This window comes from Physcomitrium patens, chromosome 13 (genome assembly GCF_059467195.1).
Source record: "Physcomitrium patens ecotype Gransden chromosome 13, ASM5946719v1, whole genome shotgun sequence".
NCBI lineage: Eukaryota > Viridiplantae > Streptophyta > Bryopsida > Funariales > Funariaceae > Physcomitrium > Physcomitrium patens.
In genome coordinates this window covers 13,279,945-13,301,609 of record NC_143422.1, presented here as the reverse complement: position 1 = coordinate 13,301,609, position 21,665 = coordinate 13,279,945, and the positions used below count along the sequence as shown (strand labels likewise).

Below are 21,665 nucleotides of genomic sequence, written 5' to 3'. Positions count from 1 at the left end.
AAAAGGGATTGAAGAGGGATTTTGGTAGAAAAAATGGTAGTTAAGGCACCCATATAAATGAATGGAGATGGATGATATAAATCTCCATTCCTATTGGTCAAAAATCATAACCAATGGACTTCAAGGAGGCTGCCCAAGGCCATATTAGAGATTAGGATTAATCTTTCGGAATCTTTTGAGCTTTGGAGACTGGAATCAGCAAGTTTAGGTTTTTGGCTATGATTTTGGTGAAAATTTTGTGTGATTTGGAGTTTATATGAAAGAGATATGGGCGCTCAAAGTTGAGGTATTGATTTTGTACCTATTGTCACTCTTTTGGGTATACCACACGCGTACAGAAAGCAACAGAGGTTCAACAACCGGAGTTGGAGAGAGCACTCTCTTGGCTATAGTTTTGGAATATTTTTTGATGGATTTTAAGTTTGGATGAAGGAGATATTAGAGGTTGAAGTTAGTGCTTGCAAATCTAAGGGTAGTAAGTGACCGGAATTGCTAGTGGTTGTACTTTGAGCTATATCTTGTGCAATTTGTCAAGATTTGGCTTAAGCTTTTAAAAAATGTGTATTTTTATGTAATAAAACTTTGTACATAAGTTTTGTGGCATTTGGATTTTGGATTTTTGAGATATGAGGAAAATAGTTTTCAGGTGCTTATAGACTAGGATTTAGAGCACCTGCTAGGATTTCTAAGATGTCAAAAGATCCGTAATAGATTTACAATTTATTTTTTTTATAGCATAGCTTAAGAATAAAATCTATGTTATATAGAAATTTTAGAAAAATTTAATGGTTGGATCGAGAGATATAAATTTTCAAAGTTTAAGATAAAAATAACTTTTAGAGGAAGAAAATATTTTGAAAGGTTTTGTTATATTTTGAGCTTTTGTACAAATAAAGGGATTTTTTGAAACTAAAACATCATATAGAAGCCAAAACTAAACTCTCTACAGCTAGATACTCTGTGTATTCTTAGATTCCAAATCACACCACATGATATTGCTTGCATATTAATACCATCTTTTATCCTATAGGAAGAGAAGTAAGAGTGTCCATAATTAGATCAAAGATTTTTCTCTTACACAAACAAGCATACTCTTCTTCTATGATATTTTTCTATTTTAATCAATCAAAGCAATGCATTGTTTCTTAGTTGGTTTGAAGTTGAGGATTCTCTTTTTTATAAGAAAGAGCTTCTGAAATCACAAATACAAATGATTCATCTATTATAATAGATGGTCTATCCCAAATGTTGTTTGTAGCATAATTTAGAATAGATAATTCTATACTCAACTTAATTTTATTCTTCTTAATTTTAAGATTTTTTATTGCATGAGGTGAAGGTATAATTTGCATGGACATATTATCATTAATTAATGGTTCCGTAGATTTACTAGGAACTTCCACAAAAACAATACTAGTATCACCACATGTTATAGCCTTCTTTTGCTTTTGTGGTTGCTTATCTAGTCCATGAGTCTTTTTAATTTTTGATATTTTAATTTGACGTATATTAGTTAGTGGTATTATAATTTGAGCAAGTTCATTTTGAGCCTCATTAATTGAATATTTTGAGCCTCGTTAATCTAAGGTGCATCATTGAAGCCATGAGGTGTTTCACCTACAATCCGTTTTAGATACAAAATCTTGACAACTTTAATTTCAGCCAAAGATATTTTAGGATCAAAATTCATTATAAACGTTTTTGATCCTTCAAATATAAGTATTGTATTTTTTTATTAGTTAAATATTCTTCCTCAAAGAGATGAAAATACATATTTTTTAAAATAATAATTTTAAAAATATGTACGTAATAATATGCTAATTAATTGGTCAATAGTACAAATAATGCTTAATGAATCAGAACTAATATATATGCCACCTCATCAATGAGCTTCAATGGTATGCCATTGAGATTCTCATATTAGAACCCAAGCACGGTAACTAAATACCTGTAGATGAGATACATTTGGAACATAAACTGAAATGAATTCTTGTGGTATAATACTTTTAAGAGATGAAGGATAGAGGTGTATTAATGTTACAATATGTAAAATTGCATGACTCCACATAGATGTAGATAAATTCACTTGAAGAAGGAGTAGCCAGATAACAAGTTGTATATGCTTTATAAATGAATTTGCAAGTCCATTTTGAGCATATTCATATGGAACACAATATGTCAATTCAATCCTTGTTGTAGTATAATAGTCTTTAAAAGATTTTGATAAAAATTTATTTGTATTTTTTATATGCAATGCTTTAATAGGATAATCAAGAAAATATACTTGAAAGTAAATAGGCTTAGATATAAGATTAGCAAGTACCATGTTCTAGGTTGATAATAATAAAATATGTGATTGTTTACTCGATGCATCAACAAGGATAAAAAAATAATGAAATAGTATCAATATTGGATTAAAAGGACTACAAATATCACCATGTATCAAAGATAAGAGCTTGATAAAATCAAATAAATAAATGAGATTCTTTAAAAAAATAGAAATAGAGAAATATGTATATTAAAAAGAAAACTAGAATAACTATTGCCAAAAGACAAAGAAACTAGAGATTCTTGAAACTATACTAGAAATAAGAAAAGAGTTAATAAGAGTGAAGAAGGCTTCACTCTTGCCTCTATATATACTATCTACCTAAAATCTATGTGGCGACATTCTATAGGATCTCCAAAAATGTGTTGATTTTGCATCACATGTATCTTGACTTATAAGGCAAGTTTTTTTTATGGACACCACATAGTTAGCTTGTTTAGCAAGCTACCAATATATATGTCATATATGTAGCTTATTGACCAAATTTCTAATCTATCAATTAACTACAAACATATGTAAAATCAAAATAGCATCTAAAAAGCTTTTAGGAAGCTTTTCTAGAAGGTATTATGATATTAAACTATTTTTATCAAATTCTACTTATTTATATTATCCAAATAATAATTACAATAAGTATATATCTATGACATTATCTTCCTTCCAAAAATGAGTTCCACAAGGAGTGTTGATCAAATGTTACAGAAGTTTAAGATGTAAAAAATTATATTTGTCATATATTCTAATCTTTATTTCCTTCAAAGATAGTTAATAGGTCCTCTCAGTTATTGATAATGTCTCATTCCAAGGCAAAAAGACCACCTTATGATTTGATTATTGTTAAAACTATTATAACTTTCTTCAAACAAAACATTTGTAACACCATTAGGAGTTGTGCCTACTTCCAACAAAATCACTAAATATCAAGAGTATTTTCTAAGGTCGTGATATCAAACCGATTGTTGTGTTGTGGTTCGACTATCATGTGAAAATAATGTGTTTATATATTTAATGTACAATTTACTTAGCAACATGGTGAGAACCATGTTACTAAATTTTAATTGGTTGTAAAGTGTGGTTAAATTACTACTTTAAAAGGAGTTTGTTTAAAAGAATTATTATTAGAATTTGTATAACTTTATTTTCTTTTGATAATTGATTTTGAAGTTGATTTGTTGGTAGTAACTTTATATATTTAGAATCACCCTTGTTAGACATTGGTGACCCTTGAAGTTTTATTTTGGTTCTTTAATTTGGTGTTTAAGATACATAATATATATATCTTGTATGAAAAGGGATTGAAGACGGATTTTGATAGAAAAAAAGGTAATAAGGACGCCCATATGAATGAATGGAGATGGATGATATAAATCTCCATTCCTATTGGTCAAAAATCATGACCAATGGACTTTAAGGAGGCTGCCCGAGGCCATATTAGAGATTAGGGTTAGTCTTTCAGAATCTTTTGACCTTTGGAGGCTGAAATCAGCAAGTTTAGGTTTTTGGCTATGATTTTGGTAAAAATTTTGTGTGATTTGGAGTTTATGATTTGGTATAACCAAGAATGTTAGGAAATTTCTAGATATTTTAGAAAGTCTTATGTAAAAATCTTCTTAAATATAAAAGGTTTTATTAATACAATAACTTTTTAATATTGTAGTATTTATTGATCTTCTACTTTAAAGGTTAAATAATTTCTTGGGGCTTGGCCAATAAGTTAAAATTAAACTTTCTATTGCTAGGTATCCAATGTATTCCTAGATAGAAAACCACATAATATGGCAATGTTGTATCTTGCCATCCATTCAAGGAAGAACATTCTGTTCTCAAAGATCTTCATCCTTATTACATCATCTTAAAGGCTTTGATAATAGAAATTTTTTATTTGATAAGTCAATAAATGATGGCTTTTGAGTTGAATCTGCTGTCTATTGGTTCTCTACCTCCTTAACACCACAATTATGTACAAACTATAAACAAAGATAGAAGGTAGAATGTGATTTTTTTTAAACTTTGTTTCTTTTATAGCAAAGATTTGCTATCATTCATCTTGATTTTGATGGATGTCGTTGATGAAAAGCCTCCATTGTCTTTGCTATATTTGTAAGATTCTTTGTTGGCTCCCATGTATATTCATTAATATCATATTTGTGCCAATGGACAAGATATTTCAACTTATTTCAGCGCCACCTTGATTCTAGAACTTCTTTTATTTTAAATTCTTTATTATTATTCATTTTTGTAGGAGGAGGTGGGACTTGTCTTATTCTTGGTATGTTCATAGTCTTATAAGGTTCAAGAATAGATACATGGAATACAAGATGGATTTTCATTGACTCCAATAGATAAAATTGATAAAAAAATTAGTTTGATTTGTCAACAAATAGAAAAAGGTCCAAGCTTGTTAGAAAGACAAGTAGTCTTGATATTACGATGAAGTAACCATACGTTTTCACCTACATTGAATTGTGGTTGTTCCTTTCAATAGGTATCTAAGTTGATCTTTTGTTATTCTTGATCTTTCTTTAATTGCACCTTCATTGTTACATGTAGCTCAAACAAACAATTTGTCAAATCTTTTGTCTCAAGATTATCAACTTTTGAAAGGTCAAAAATATCAAGTTATAGATGGTAACCATAATTGACAAAGAAAGGTATTTTTTGTATAGAAGAATGAATCGTATTATTATGAGGAAACTTTATCAATAATAAGAAGGTTTTTCAATTGTCTTTTTGATAATTGATGGTACATCTTAAATATTGTTCCAAAACTTAGTTTACGTACTCTGTCTATCTATCAATTTCAAGATGAAAGGCCAAAAAAAGCTTTATGTCCACCTTCAAAATCATAAAAAAAGGTTCTCTAAAATCTTGATATAAATTGAGTATCCTTATCCAATATAATATCTTTCGGCAATCTATGATACTAATAGATATTATTAAAGAAAAGCTTAGTAATTTCTTCATATGTAATAGATTTTGTGCATGGTACAAAATGTACTATTTTGATAAAAAAAAATCTACTATCACAAATATAAAAATACACAAACCTGAGATTGGAAGAATTATAACAAAATCTATAGAAACAGAAGACCATGGTTGCTTTAGAATAGGTAATAGCTGAAGAAGTCTATAATGTCAATGACAAGGAGTTTTTGACCTTGAACAAATGTCATATGATTGATAAAGTCTTTTACATTCTTTCACATTTGCGGCCATCAAAAATCTCAAGATATTAGCTCCAAAATCTTATTGTATTCTAAATGTTCTATTGTTACAAAGTTGTGACATGTATAAAGAATACATAAATGTGCTTCTCTTTTTGGAACATATGGGCATCATTTAAAATAAATAGATTGTTCTTAAATTCAAACTTAGAAGTATTAGGAGACTTAGAAGAAGTATTCTTAATATCATAAATAAGAAGATTAGAGGATATACTTGATTGAATTTGTTTGATAAAAGTTGAATCAATTGTCAATTTTGATTTCACTATTCGAAGATAAAATTATTTTGGCTTCAATAAAATTATCTTTTGTTAATCAAAAGCTACATCTCCTTCTTTTGGTATAAGATAAGAATGTCTAAAAATAACATCAGATAAACCTTGTTATTTTTTTAGCCTATAAGTGATATTGAACTCAAATTTTGACAAAGACATTCTCTAACAAATTTGACAATGATTCAAAATATGTGCTGATGTGAAATATTCAAGGTTCTTGTGATTTTTATATATGGTGACTAGATTGGAGGCTCCTTCTAGATAATGATATCATTCTTAAAAAGAATCCACAATTATAAAAAGTTCTTAGTCATGGATCTCATAATTAAGCTTGATTATTGAGAATTTCTTAAAATAGAAATTTATTAGGTAGAGCTTGTTATCTTCTCTTATTTATGACAAAAAAACATCTATAGCAAAATGTGATGAATCTATTTTCATAAAAAATACCTTGAAAAAATCAATGCGATATAAAATTGATAAAAAAATAAATGTCAACTTCAAGGCTTTAAAAGATACTTTAACTTCTTTATTCTAATCAAGTTTGTCTTTGCATATATGACGTGTAAGTAGAGCTGCAACTTGAAAAAAAAATCTTGATGAAGATTTAATAGTAATTAGTAAAGCCTAAAAAGTATTGTACATCTTTTACTGTTTTTGGAATCTTCCAATCTATAATAGTTTGAATCTTCTTCGAATCCATCACAAGTCTTTTGTTGGAAATGATGTATCCTAGGAAGTCAACTTGAATAGTATGAAATACATACATTTTCAATTTGGTATACAATCTTGTATCTCTAAATTTTTGTAACACATAACAAATATGAACTTTATGCTCTTTTATGTTTTTAGAATAGATTAAAATATCGTCTAAATAACAAACAACAAAATCATCTAAAAACTCAAAAAAAATATCATTCATAAGATGTTGAAAAGCAACTAGTGTATTTGTGAGTCTAAAAAGCATGACATTATATTTGAAGTATCTATATCTTATTTGAAATATAATATTCTATTCATCTCCTTCTTTGATACAAACCAAGTTGTACGTTGTTGTAATGCGTGAAGTCTTGCTTGAGAATGCTTCGAGTACCTGGCTATGGAAGGTAGAATAAAAATTGCAACAATAAAATCTCAACTCTAATAGAATACTAATTAAACTCTAATTAGATCATAACAATGCTAAGAAAGCTTTAATCAAATTCAAAGAAAACTCAAAGGAATTACAAAAAAATAATAAGAAATCTTAAAGAAATATTAGAATGATGACAAATATATCTCAAATACATCTCAATTCAATCTTAATTTAATCCGAGTTAAAATCCTATTGGACTTCACTCAAATTTTATGCCAAAAACTAACTAAATCTTAAACTCTAAACAAATCCTAAATCCTAAATCAAATCCTAACCAAATCTTAAATCAAACCCTAACCAAATCCTAAACCAAATCCTAAATCCTAAATCAAATCTTAGTAATTCCTATAACAGATTTAAACCTCAATTACTAATGAATGAACCGTTGATCTTAACTCAAAATTTTCAAAATTTTTGACAATTAAGTTGAAAACAAGCACAATTTTTTTGAAAAGAATCGCAATTACCAAATAGACGATAGCCTCAAAAATGTGCTTGGATATTAGCCGGCCACCTTATCCAACCTTGATGCTAATCTCGTAGAGTCAATATCTCTCTTTTTCACTATTTGATTGATTTCAGAATTCTCAAATACATAGAAAAAAAAGTCTAATATCTTTACACATAAATTTCACTCCAATCCAACTAGTAGATTGCAAGCAATCTTAAAAATCCTCACTAGACCTAAAATTCTACTTTTTGAGACCTTGATCCATTTAAACCTCAATAATCTTCAATTCAACCGTTAGATTGAGCTAAGATTCACAACATATATTAAACACAACTATAAACATTAATCCACAAAATTTTATCCATAGATTTGTTACAAAACTCTTGAAATCACTAAAAACGTCAATCCTATTTTATTTCACAAAACCCAAGTCATCTGAAAAAAAACTTGACTTTGTAAAGCTCTTACAAAGTCATTACAAATCTAAATCACCCAAAACTAATGCTCATAGAAATCCTATCTATTTTTCTCTCAAATATCTTTCTCTAATTTACAAAACAACCCTGGAATCATCATTGAGACTTAGTTTTGTGCCTCAGGGTCTAATTTTGACCCTGGTTCATAACCGGCCCTCTCTGGGCATCAATATCTAATTTTTCTAAGTAAATTTTGCTATAATTTACTCTTAACTTTTTGCTACAGATGTCTATATCATTTATTTTTCTAATTTACTTTGTTTTGCCTTATTTATAGTCTTACAAAGTAAGTAGAAGTCACTTTTGTAAAAAGACAATACTACTACTAAAAGTTTTACTACCTTCCTATCTTTTATTCATGTTTTTCTATTTTATCTTTTAACTTGATTCTTCTATAATAAGATCCATATTATCATCTTTCACCATATAGTTGTGTTATAACATGACAATATTCTTTGTAGATCTATTTTTGTATAGATCTTAGCTTGATTTAGTTGATCAAGAAGTCTAGATATCAAGGATAAAGGATATCTATTTTAATGATAATCTTATTGAGATCTTGATAATCTATGCACATTTGCAACGATCTATCTTTTTTCTTCATAAATAAGATAAGAGCTTCTACAAGAGATTTTAAATGGCATATGAAATTTCTAGCCAAGTTCTCATCAATGTATTTCTTAAGTTCAACTAACTCATTTTTGTAATAAACTACAGATTGGACCAAATGATAGCTAACTTCTCTCTTTAAGGTCGATTGAGCAATCATATGAATGATGTTTTAAGAAAATATTTATATTCTTCTTCTCAAAAAAATCTTTAAAATCTTAATAACTACTTGAAATGCCACTTAAAGTCTTTCGATCATTAAAAATGGATTTGACATAAATAACAAAAGACAATCCTTCTTTTACAGCATGCAAGAAAGCTTTGGTACCTACGAGTATAGGTTTGGTTATATTAGACTCATGGTTTTCTATAAAACTCTTAATAATGTTCTAAGGGAAATCAAGTTTATGAAAAATCCAATCTATCAAAGGATTATATTTTTTTAGCCACAATAAATCTAAAATGACTAGAATAGAGAGAGACCTAATTATATTAAAAATTATACAACTATTATGACCATTTATTACTACATCTACAGGAAATATTTTATAAATAATATCTCTAAAAGATAACTAATGGCCATCTATAACTTCTACATGTACGGGTTTAGTTTTTTGTACTAACAATATTCTATGGTTTTTAACAAATTCTTTATCTAAGAAACTAGTTGAGGCTCTTAAATCTATCAAGGTAGAAGCTTTGTGATTATTAGGACCTAAATGCACATGTATTGTAAAACAAGGAGAGAGTTTTGAAGAAAAGATAAGACATTCATTTGTACAAGATTCTAGCCTCATGATTCCTATTCTTGCTAGAAATTTTTTTTTTTCAATATTTTTTCATCTTTGACAATAATATTCCTTATTTTGTGGTTGCAACATTTCTTTAAACAATATTAAGTAATGTGCTTAGCTTTTTTTTTAATATAAACATAGTCCTTTCTGACGATAAATATTTTCTTATTCAATAAGAGATTCAAAACGTATTACATCAATTTACATGTCTTTAACTTTCAAATGTTTAGATTGAGAGGTCACTGGTGTTGTTATTAAATTATAATAATGTAGAGACTTTCTTGCATAATTTTCAAATTGAAACTTAAAAAGCTAATTATCACTCTTCACAACAATGTCAATTGCTTGACTCAATATCTAAGGATTAGATAAGTTGAAGATCAATTTCTTTACCTCATATTATAATCTATAGAAAAATTGGCTAATAAAGGCAGCATCATCCTAATTGATATAAATTACTTATTGTTGAAATTATGAAGCATATGATGTCACTGATTGATTGCCTTATTACAAGATACAAAATTTATTAGTTGCAATATGAATTGCATCATGTTCTCCATACATAGATTAAAATTCCATCAAAAAAGCTTCGAGATTATTTAATATTGGAACTTGTCATTCAAGAAAAGATGAAAACCATAATAATGCCAAACTTGAATGAAGTGTACTAATGAATCTAACTTGTGATCTTAGCATTGGATAGCTTTGGGATTGAAGTTCAATCACAAATTATACTTGATTGATAATCCTCAAAACTTAAATCTTGTGCCATCAAACTTCTCAGGTAAGGTAATTCTAGATTCTTTAATATTAGAAGAACATTCTACTATAAGAGAAGAGATGTGATTTGGTATAGATATTGAAGTGGCTTCAATCATGTGTATATCTTTATTTTTTGGTATTTTGGTACTCTTGGTGGCAATAAATTGAATTTATGCATTGCAAGTATCAACTTTTTTAATTGCTCTTACATTTGTGCCATTGCATTCTTCATTTCAAGAAGATCTGCTATAATAATACTTAGAAAAAAAAATTCTAATGATTTTCAAGACAAGCATAAGAGAGGACTTGTAAACAAAGAAATATTAAGAACAATATTAATTTAGAAGAAGGTAATCCATAACTTCTAATATGCTTATGTCTTATCAAGAAAAATAGGTAATCTATTCTTAATCAAGAAAAGACAAAGCTCTAATATTATAAGTACAGTCTTGTCAATATGTCAAGAACAAGAACTCAATGAAAGTAAATAAAAAAATGAGACTCTCTCAAAAAAATAGAAATAGAGAAGTATGTATATTAAAAAGAAAATTAAAATGGCTATTATCAAAAGACAAGGAAACTAGACACTCTTAAAACTATACTAGAAATAAAAAAAGAGTTGACAAGAGTGAAGAAGGCTTCACTCTTACATCTATATATATTATCTACCTAGAATCTATGTGACAACATTCTATAAGACCTCCAAAAACATGTTGACTTTGTATGATACATATCTTGACTTGCAAAGCAAGTTTTTTATATAGGCACCACATAGTTAGCTTTTTCTACAAGCTATCAATACATGTGACACATGGATAGCTTGTTGACCAAGTTTCTAACCTATCAATCGACTATAAACATATATAAAGTCAAAATAGCATCTAAGAAGCTTTTAGGAAGCTTTTTTAGAAGGTATTATGAAATTAATCTACTTTTATCTAATTCTACCTATTTATATTATGTAAGTAACAATTATAATAGGTATATATTTGTGATACCATGCAATCTTTTAAGCATTGGTAGTAATTCTTTTGGAAGTTTTTAAATTGAAGGATAAGCAATCATCTTACCTTAATGATTATCTTATATACATGTACAACATAATTCCATAGAATTAGCATCTACAAGTCTTAAATTATTCCCAATTATACATGGAATTATCTTTTAAAATAATGTAGATTTTAGATTTTTCAATTGTCCATGCCAAAGAGAAATGTGACTTTTTGTGATAGATGATACAAAATTAAATATAATAGGAGGTTAGATTCCAATTTGATATAAATAATTTGTTGCAGCAAAATTTTTTTTTTACAACTTTATGGTTCTATTTAAGAACCAAAACCTCCCACCTATCTAAAATTTTGATTGAGAAGTGATAACCATTGGCATACACATCTTGGTAGCTGATCAGACTCTGAGGTATTGAGGATGCAAACATTGTATGTTTATATTTTATGATAGAGCCCATAGGCAATTTTACCATTGTTGTTCCCTCTTGAAAATGAAATGCATTCATTCTAGCCATAGTCATCAAATTTTTAATTTGCCAAGTTGAAGTTTTTTTAATAAAAAACCATCTATCTTGCAAGATAGTATGTATTATTACAAAATCAATGAGTACATTATTTGATTCATCATTTGAGGTTTTGTCATTTATATAAGCCTCTAAATCATTAACACCAATTGAGTTTATCGATCCATCTATGGTATGAACTTCACAAACCTCAACTCAAAGTTTCTTATTTTCTTGTTATATTTTAACAAAGTATTCTAAAGTATGGCACATGTACCAAATGTCCAATAATCCCACATTTATGGCAAGAATACATCTGTGATTTTTGCTTTTCACTGTAATTAATTGTAAAACGTTTATTCTTTCTATATGGAATAAAATGGTCATGACCGTAACTAACCTAGTGCTTATGAGTACTTTCTCTATATTTGTATAAATTTTTTTTACACTTTAAAATATTAAATACATGAGATTTTAGAATCATAGTTCCAATAGAATGAGCTTCTGCATTGTGCAAGAGTAGCTTGTTTTGTTTCTCTACAAGAAGTAGATAGGACATGAGATCATGATGACTCTGAAATTTCATGTTCTTATATTATTGTGCAAGCACAATAGATGTGGAAGGAAATATAGAGAGAGTTATATCAATTATTTCTTATTCAAAGATGCTTTATCTACATAATCATAATTGTAAGACAATACAATATATTTCTCTATTGAAAGTATTTAAATTTGGAAAATCCAAGATAAGTACATGTATCTAATTATGATATGCATGTAGAAGAAAAATGATCTTTTGATGATCAAACTTGGATTTAAGATTCTCCGAGAGCTTGGTTAGATCTTCCATTTTTAAATATTCATGTTTTAATATAAGTACAAGATGATGACAAAGGAGAAGAAGTGCTTTTCAATGCATAGCAAGAAGAATTGAAGTACTTACAATAGGAGATTCTTCAAATAGAATTGCATCCAAGAATTATTTTGTAAATAAATTTGTTTTTGCTATTTTTGCCCATAATAGATAATTGTTTCCATCAGCAATCAATGGTAGAAATAAAAGAGCTTAAAAATATTGGGATGTAGTGGTGATAGTTGGAAACATAATAGAGGCAGTAGAGAATGTTGAAGCACTCATTATCAATAAATTTGTAAATAAAAATATAAGATCAAGTAGAAAAGGTTGAGTAAAATTCACCTTAAAATGTAAAGCCAAATAAAATGATAAAGTTAAAACTTGAAATCAAAATGTTAAAAATTTGATGAGATTTTTTTTTTTTTTTTTTTTTTTTTTTTTTACAAAAATAAGGATCTACAATGGTTTGCGATAGGGCATGGCAACTTGGCGGCAAGATGCAGCAGTTGGTGGCAAGATGTGGCAATTGGTTGTAAGATATGGCAATCGATAGTAGAATACAACATATGGTGGCAAGGTATGATAGTCAATGGCAAGATGCAACAAACGATGGCAGAATGTGGCAGATGGCAATAAGATGCGGCAGTCAATGGTAGGATGCAGCAAACGGTGGTAGGATGTCATAGTTTGGCAACAATGTGCAAAAGTACAATAGCAATGCAAGATCACAGTATAGTAGGAACATAGTACAATAACAAAACAACAAGACAATATAGTAGTATAGCAACAATACAACATAACAACAATAGGAGCAATTCAACATAGCAATAATAAGACAACATAGTAGCAACACAATACAACAACAAGACAACAGAGTAGCACAACAATAGTATAGCATAGCAGTAGGAGCAATACAACAACAACAACAACAGGAGCAGCAGCAACAAAACAGTAACAACGTAAGAGTAGCAACACAACAACAACAACAACAACACAACAACAAGAGTAGTAGCACTAATACAATAATAGTAGTAGTAGCAACAGCAAAATAACAAAGCAGCAAGTTAGAGAAAAAAAAATTGATGAAAAAACCAAAGATAAAATACACATAAGTTTTTAAGAACCAAGACTAAGTACTTAAAAGCAATTGTATTGATAACATGTTGAGAATGTTTTAGAGAGAGATACTAGAATAGCTAGAAGTAATGTGCACATATATATAAAACACACAAGAATGAGTATATTGATATGATTATCTCTCATATACTAAGAGAAGGGGAGAAAATAAGCAGTTTCTCTCTGCTACATTTCAAACACCGTAACTACAGTATTTACTGTAGACTACAGTACTTACTGAGTCTTATGTGACCGTAGTATTTGTTGTACAGTACTTACTGAGTCTGATGTCACCGTAGTATTTGTTGTGCATGTGAGTCTCTCTACCTTGACATTATTATTTCGTTCAGGACCATGTAGATAGAGTTCCTGACCCGATGCCCACACGTCGCTCATCGATTACCTTTTGGGATTCCTTGATCAGAAACGAGCTTAGACTTGTGAAGTTTGTGTGCGTGTGACCCCCTATCGAATGTAAGTAGGACTGGAAGCGTGGGGGTTGAGAGGCTCACACAGGCGTAGACTGTCGAACTTAAGAGGGGTGTCTAGGGCAGCCATGTAAGGTTTGGAGAAGGCGGGCGCCAAGCAATATTACAGCTCACCTACAACTTACAGGATTGGAAACGATTAATGATCACACACTATGCCTTTAATCGGAATTTGGGCAAAAGAATTGAGGCTACAAATGTGGGGTTCCGATTCTATGCTGTAGAATACGAACGCAAGCTATTCTTTTGACAAATTATTCATGAATCTACAGCACTTGATAGCGATCTGAAAATCGCCACTCTAGGCGGTAGGCGAAAGGCGTCCCTCAGCGTACCGTTGGAGGCTATGGCGAAGTTTGAGGACGAATTTGTTGTTGAGACTGGGAAGAACAGTCTTCTGGAGCCGTTGCTGAACGCGAAACTTCAGCAGGAGGAGCAACAGCAGAATGTGACCACTTACAGTACCACAGGGCTTCTCAATTTGGTGACAATATCATGGCTGAACCCTTTACTTGCCCTTGGTTACCGACAGCACCTCAACATTGAGGATGTGCCATTCCTTGCCCCTCAAGACCGAGGCAGGGAGGTGTACAAAGAATTCAACAAAGTCTCGCAGACTCTAAAGGACATGCACCCGGACACATCGCCCTCAATTTCATATGATTTGCTCCGAACGTTCTGGGTCTCAGTAATTTTGACGGGCATTTTGAAAACATTTAGTGTTTTTGCTGCGTATGTAGGTCCGTATCTGATCAATGACTTCGTGGAGTTTCTGAGTGGAAGGCAACGTTTTCCCTTGGAAGGCTACGTTTTAGTGTCGTGTTTCTTCATCGCCAACCTCATCAACAGCTTGGCAGAGCGCTACTACTGTTTAGGAATATTCCGCCTGGCCTTCCGCGTGCGAGCTTGCCTTACCGCCACTCTCTATGAAAAGGTGCGTTTAGGATTATAAATCTCACGCAGGTTTCTGATTGAAATCCTCCTCTTAATGTTAAAATACTTCATATCCAGCATCTGTCCATCTCTTGACGCTACTGACTCACTGTCTTTGAAAAGTGTGGTATTAAACGTGGTGCAAAAGCTCATAATTCATAGTGATTACCTCTCAATCATCTGTGTCGATGTACCAGTCGATTAGTCATTAAATGGATGCAGGTATTGAACTGTCGTCTGTTTTTTGCTGGATTCTTACAACAGTGTTTGAGATTATCAAGCATTGCAAGGCAAAACCGTACGACTGGTGAAATCATCAATTTCATGGCTGTTGATGTGGAGCGCGTGGTCGAATTCATGTGGTGGCTGCACGACATATGGATTCTTCCACTCCAAGTGGGTTTGGCGCTAGCGATTTTGTACAAGTTTGTCGGTTTGGCTGCAACATTGGCAGCTCTTATCGCTACCATAGCTACCATGCTGTTGAACGTCCCTCTCACCAAATTACAGAAAAAGTTTCAAGAGCAGCTTATGAAAGTAAAGGATGCACGGATGAGGACTACCTCCGAGTGCTTGAGGAATATGCGAATCTTGAAGCTTCAGGTTAGATTCTTGTGGAGCCTCTGTTTATGTAATCGAATATTCATATATTGGTAACTGAATGTAGCGGGGTTTTTCTAAGATTCTGTACTCACAGATCATCTGGATTTGTTTTACAAATATGAAAATGTGGTTCTCATTATTTCTGAAATATCTGTTCTGAAGTCGAACGTCAATGCTATGATCTCACGATGGCGGCATTCGAATGATAAATTTATGTCATTTCAGGCATGGGAAACCGAGTATCTGTCCCGTATTGAGCAGATGAGAGCGTTAGAATACAAGTGGCTAGCCAAAGACCTATTTATGGTCGCAGCTTCTACATTCCTTCTTTGGACATCGCCAACGATTGTAGCTGTAACAACCTTTGGAACGTGTGCATTTCTTGGAGTGCCTCTAACTCCAGGTAGAGTACTCTCGACAATTGCAACCATGAGAGTTCTTCGAGAGCCACTCCGAGATTTAGCGGACCTTGCAGCCATGCAGGCTCAGGCCAAAGTTTCATTGCACCGTCTTCTGCTCTTTTCTCAAGAACCTGAATTACCAAAAGATGCCGTGGAGAATGGTGTTCTTGGGTCATCTGAAAACGTCATTGAAGTTGAGGGTGGTGTTTTCAGTTGGGATGCTGACCTTGGCGACGAACAGTCACCACCTACACTTCGTGAAGTGAATGTAAGAGTGCGAAAAGGGGCACACGTTGCAGTTTGCGGACCCGTGGGGTCAGGAAAGAGTTCTTTGCTCGCTTGCATGTTGGGCGAGATACCTAAATTGAAAGGCAGGGTATGATTTACAGTGGAATCCCTTCGGTATGCATATATTGATGATAAACTGATTGTTGTCAACCATAGCAAGATTGTGTAGGAATTCATACATATTTGTTTTTGAAGGGTATTAATACCTTTTAGTCAAGACGATTGTAAGTTGATTTCTGAGCTACTCTTGATATGGATGATATTGAACTTGATTTTCTGGCATCCTTGTCACTCGTACACTAAACTTGTCAAGGATCTGCTCATGGACGGGATCGTATAATGTGCAATAGAGAATACAATCGTTGGCATGCTCCTCATTAAATGGCATATCATGATTTGGGGGGGGGGGGGGGGGGGGGGGGGATATGGGGATTCAGACTTCGACAGTACCATTGTTTTTTGCAATGTCAAAACCTCAGTATGTGGGCATTGTGCCTGTGCAGGTGAGAGTAGAAGGGCAGACAGCCTATGTTTCCCAGACAGCCTGGATCCAGAGCGGAACGTTTAAAGAGAACATCTGCTTCGGAAAACGTATGGACGAGACACTTTATGAAAGGGTGTTACAAGCGTGCGATTTGGAGAAAGACATAGCGCTGTTCCCGTTCGGAGATGAGACTGGTATTGGTGAGAGGGGGATAAATCTGAGTGGTGGGCAGAAGCAGCGGATTCAACTGGCGCGGGCTTTGTACCAAGAGGCAGATGTGTACTATTTGGATGATCCTTTCAGTGCTGTCGATGCCCACACCGGCTCTCATCTTCTGAAAGTAAGTATATCGCTTCTGTGTTTGCTTGTAAACGTGCACCGCTCGTGTATTCTCGGATTTACGCCGTCGATCTTCTTTCGTTAACAGAGGCATTGAAATTACACATGCAGAGTGTGGATATAGTTCACAGGAGATTGTCGCTTTTCTTTGGTTGTTTTCCTGAGCTATGCCCTGGGTATTTGTTATTTGGTTATCAGACACTAGGCTTTCAGCTACATGGATAGCTTGGATCGCCCTTGAAATTATTTCTCCTGAAAGCTTTGCGCTCTCTTTACTGCTTGGATTCTTTGACCTGCGTAACCAACAGGAAGTCATGAGGAGCATGCTTGCATCCAAAACTGTTATCTATGTCACTCACAAGATGGAATCCTTGTCTGATGCAGATCACATTCTGGTACCTCTTTCTTCAATCTGTGCTTTTGAAGATTTTTGATTTTCGCTTTGGGTGCGATAAATTATTGTCCTGCCGTAAAGATACGGGAGTTCTTTCCTTGAGAAAGGGTTTTTAGTGACCTCTGAATTTCTTAATTTGAATAACATAAAATGAAATGGAGTGGTGAGGTTGATACCAGATGGCCCCAAATAGCATGACGGGCAACTTATCAACCGTTCTGGATTCACGTGTTTCCATCAAAAAAAATTTATGAAGGTAGGACTCACAGTAACATTTGCTACAGAGAGACCAGTTTGGCCTGATTTTAGACTTATCTGCTCAACGTTTCAGGTTCTTCGCGATGGGATGATCATTCAAGCGGGGATATTCCAGGACCTTCTTCAGATTGGAACTGATTTTAGCACCTTGCTTAACGCCCACAACGAGGCATTAGAAACCATGCAAATGAATGCAAACATCATGAAAGATGTTGGTTTGGACGATTCCCCTGACAAGCCAAGTAATGGTGAAAACCACGTTGGACGGAGCAAATCTAAAATCAGCACGGATCTAAAAAATAATGTCGTTTGTGCGACCTCTGAGAAGGTAGTAACATCTGATGAAAATGCACGTCCACGGCAGCTGGTCAAGGAAGAGGAAAGGGAGAGAGGCAAGGTCAGTTACAAGGTCTACTGGGCGTACATAACTGCTGTTGCAGGGGGCGCCTTAATTCCACTGTATCTCCTTTCCCAGATTGGTTTTCAGGGTTTCCAAATCTTCAGCAGCTACTGGATGGCATGGGGTACCTCCCCTACGGAAGGTGGCTCAGCGAAAGTTTCTACGAAAACGTTAATTGCGGTGTATTCGTTGCTAGCGTTTTCCGGGACCACATGTGTGTTCTTCCGAACAATGACGGTGTCAATTGTTGGGCTCAAGACTAGCCAGAAGTATTTCTCCAAGATGTTGCAGTCAATATTCCGGGCTCCAATGTCGTTCTTTGACTCCACGCCCTCGGGCCGCATACTAACTCGTGTATGTGCATCTACTATCCCTCTGAACCTTCAATTTCTGGTAGAGCCAGTAAAGTGGGTTAATGGTCATCCACGCTTAATGGTAACCATGTGATGATTTCGAGGTTCCCCAATTTGTCCATGGGATTTAGGCGCTGCTTTAGAGATATGAAGTCTTCGTCAATTTGTGAGGCTTTCTATACCAGTGCTGACGATGACTACATCGAAATGTGGATTAGATGTCAGCAGATCAGAGCACAATGGATCTAGAGATTCAGTTTTCGATGAGCCGAGTCGTAAATACATTTTTGCAGCTACTCGGAATATTTGCTCTTATGTCAACGGTTTTATGGCAAGTCTTGTTGTTGGCGGTCCCCCTCTTTGGGGGTTGCATCCTACTCCAGGTTCTTGCTTTCCTTTCTGCCATGACTTTGAGCATCCAAGGCCTCGTATATGCACAATTACTGTATTAATCGTTGGAAATACTCAGGATTGCATCAAATTACCAGATTGCATTGTTGACAAGTCATCATCTGGTGAACAGCTTTTCTTTTGTTCATGATTGGTGCTGATTGGCAACCTAATGACTTCATCAAAATGGGATGGAGTGCACTCTCTCCTTCTAACCTAGCTCCAACGCAATATTTTCATGCAGAGGTACTACATTGCTTCAGCAAGAGAGCTTGCTCGGCTTACCAGTATTCAAAAATCACCTATCATCAATCATTACGAAGAGTCCATTTCCGGCGCAGCAACAATCCGTGGGTTTCACCAGGAGAAACGATTCATGGAGTCTAATCTGGACCTCTTGGACTCCTTTGCAAGGGCATACTTCCACAAGTGTGCTGCACGGGAGTGGCTAGTTTTGCGTATGGAGTTTCTGTCGTTGCTCGTGTACACGATCTGTTTGGTGTTTGTGGTCTCTATTCCTCAGGGGTTAATCAGTCCAAGTAAGCCACTAGCGATTCCTACTTCTTCCTGATTGACTAGGAGAATTCTTTCTAGAGATGGAGGCATTAATTGTTAATTCTCCTGACAGGCCTAGCCGGAGTGGCAATCACGTATGGTTCAGGCCTCAGCAGTGCTTTGGCAAGGCTTGTTTGGAATGTGTGTCAACTTGAAACAACTGTGGTTTCAATGGAGCGAATTCTTCAATATTGCAAGCTGCTGAGTGAACCCCCCTTGGTCATCGACAATGTTCGACCTGCAAGAGACTGGCCATCGCAAGGCACCGTTGAGATAAACAGATTGCAGGTAGTTCTGCAACTCGAAACCTAGAAGGAATTTTGAACCCCTTCAGAACTTTATTGAACAACACTTAACGTGAGATTCTTTTGTGAGACCTCAGGTGCGATACAACGCGCATTCGCCACTAGTGTTGCATGGTGTAAGTTGCACATTTAATGGTGGAGAAAGGGTAGGCATTGTGGGCCGAACCGGTAGCGGAAAGTCCACACTTATCCAAGCATTGTTCAGAGCGGTGGAGCCTGTAGGTGGAAGCATTGTGATTGATGATCTGGACATCTCAACTATTGGTAATGAACTGTTCCATTTTGTAACCTAGTAGACATTACAAGGTGCGTTCGTGAGATCAACAAATTAGCATCTCAGTTTGGATGTGAATTCAGTGAAGTTTTCCAATAAACGTGACACCGTGTTTATTTGGTGAACAGGATTGCATGATCTGCGGTCAAGCCTCAGCATCATACCTCAAGACCCGACTCTATTTGAGGGTAACATGCGCATTAATTTGGATCCATTAGGAAAGTATTCCGATGCCGAAATTTGGGAGGTACATGAAATGTCTTTCTTTTATTTTTTTATTTTTTATTTTAGTTTTTAAAAATCTAACCTGTGAGTTGGTCTTGGTATCAGATACATGCGGTAGCTAAACTTTTTCTTTGCACTATACCAGGCATTAGACAAATGTCAGCTCGGGAACATCATTCGAGCCAAGGAACAAAAACTTGAAACCTCAGGTCACTCAGACGCAGTGTGTTAGTCGATTTTTATTCGCAATTTGTCAAATCATTGGGGGTTGTTTAACAAGGAAATTACCCTGAGCTCACACCCGCATGGATGATTGGCGCAGTGAGCGAGAATGGTGAGAACTGGAGTGTGGGCCAAAGGCAGCTCGTGTGCCTAGGGCGAGCCTTACTGAAGCAAACGCGCATTCTTGTGCTCGATGAAGCAACAGCCTCAGTGGACAGCGCCACTGATGGACTCATTCAACAAACTTTGAGATCAGAGTTCAGTGCATGCACAGTTATAACTATTGCGCATCGTATTCCAACCATCATCGACAGTGACAAGGTTTTGGTGCTTGATAATGGTGAGTTTGAGTTGCCAAACTCTCTACTTTGTGATCAATGTTTTGTTCTCACAAGAATTTGATTGCATACTATGAAATGCTAGTAAGTTCTAAGAGACCTGTGATTTTGGGATGGCAGGTAGAGTTATGGAGCACGACAGTCCCACAGCACTTCTACTAGACCAGTCCTCTTTCTTCTCAAAGCTGGTATCAGAATATTCAATCTAGTTTACGGAAAACAAAACTATCCAAAATTGAGTAACGAACACGATTGCGAAATGATTCATTCCCAGTTCATCAATCCTTATCATAGGTTAATATTTCTAGATTCGAACCCGAATAATTCTCTTGTATCATTCAGGTGTAGCCACTATTGTCTACATGGATTTTGCAGTCGTTGGGTGACTTAAGAAGAGTTCGTCTGTTTAACGAGCACACCCTGAATCAGCAACTTGGGACGATTAACAGCGGCTATTCAGAGTAGCTTGAGTTACAGTGATATCGTGTGTATAGTGTATGAAAACCCTGCTTGCTCTGCTAACGATCATACCTGGAGGCATCAAATGGGGAAGATACTGTAGTGGATAGATTATTCAGGATCACACATGAACTTAGCGATCGTTTCCAATTTTTTTACTTGCTTGGGGAGAAATGTCAAGTTAGTTTGTATTATTATTGTGTGATTTTTTTTGTGGCAATAGTAGAAATTAGGAATAGTGGTTGTGGTGGAATATATGTCACTGAAATTAATGTCAATGAAGACAAAATTTGGAATCAATTAGCAATGAAGAATGTAATAACTAATCAGAAAAGGAAGAGATTAGGTCTACTAAAGAAGGAATTTGGCAATAGAAAAGGTTGATTTGATAAGTGATGTTGGTAATTATCTTAACA

At 34.0% G+C, this 21,665-nt stretch overlaps 1 protein-coding gene across 3 annotated transcripts; it reads left to right on the top strand.

Annotated features, from left to right (window-relative positions):
- Positions 1 to 14,002: 14,002 nt before the first annotated feature.
- On the top strand, positions 14,003 to 21,443 carry LOC112290651 (ABC transporter C family member 13). 3 transcript variants are annotated; one of them, XM_024537165.3, is made up of 14 exons: positions 14,003 to 14,962; positions 15,226 to 15,564; positions 15,790 to 16,341; positions 16,757 to 17,077; positions 17,385 to 17,471; positions 17,802 to 18,482; positions 18,700 to 18,864; positions 19,116 to 19,410; positions 19,500 to 19,714; positions 19,809 to 19,995; positions 20,134 to 20,252; positions 20,376 to 20,439; positions 20,553 to 20,792; positions 20,911 to 21,443. In XM_024537165.3, the coding sequence occupies exons 1-14, from the start codon at positions 14,375 to 14,377 to the stop codon at positions 20,997 to 20,999; spliced, it is 3,942 nt and encodes a 1,313-aa protein (XP_024392933.1). In that variant the 5' UTR covers positions 14,003 to 14,374; the 3' UTR covers positions 21,000 to 21,443. The 3 variants fall into 3 exon arrangements, 2 of the variants coding, with proteins under 2 accessions (XP_024392933.1, XP_024392934.1); XM_024537166.3 differs by having other exon boundaries at positions 14,026 to 14,962; positions 19,533 to 19,714; XR_002972232.3 differs by lacking the exon at positions 20,911 to 21,443 and having other exon boundaries at positions 14,026 to 14,962; positions 20,134 to 20,223; positions 20,336 to 20,439; positions 20,553 to 20,574.
- Positions 21,444 to 21,665: the final 222 nt, after the last annotated feature.

Bases quoted from the DNA above. Each gene is read 5' to 3' on its own strand.
- LOC112290651 (XM_024537165.3), top strand. From the start codon at position 14,375: ATGGCGAAGTTTGAGGACGAATTTGTTGTTGAGACTGGGAAGAACAGT. The intron at 20,253-20,375 runs GTACATGAAATG...GCACTATACCAG, and splicing joins CCGATGCCGAAATTTGGGAG to GCATTAGACAAATGTCAGCT. The intron at 20,440-20,552 runs GTCACTCAGACG...TGATTGGCGCAG, and splicing joins ACAAAAACTTGAAACCTCAG to TGAGCGAGAATGGTGAGAAC.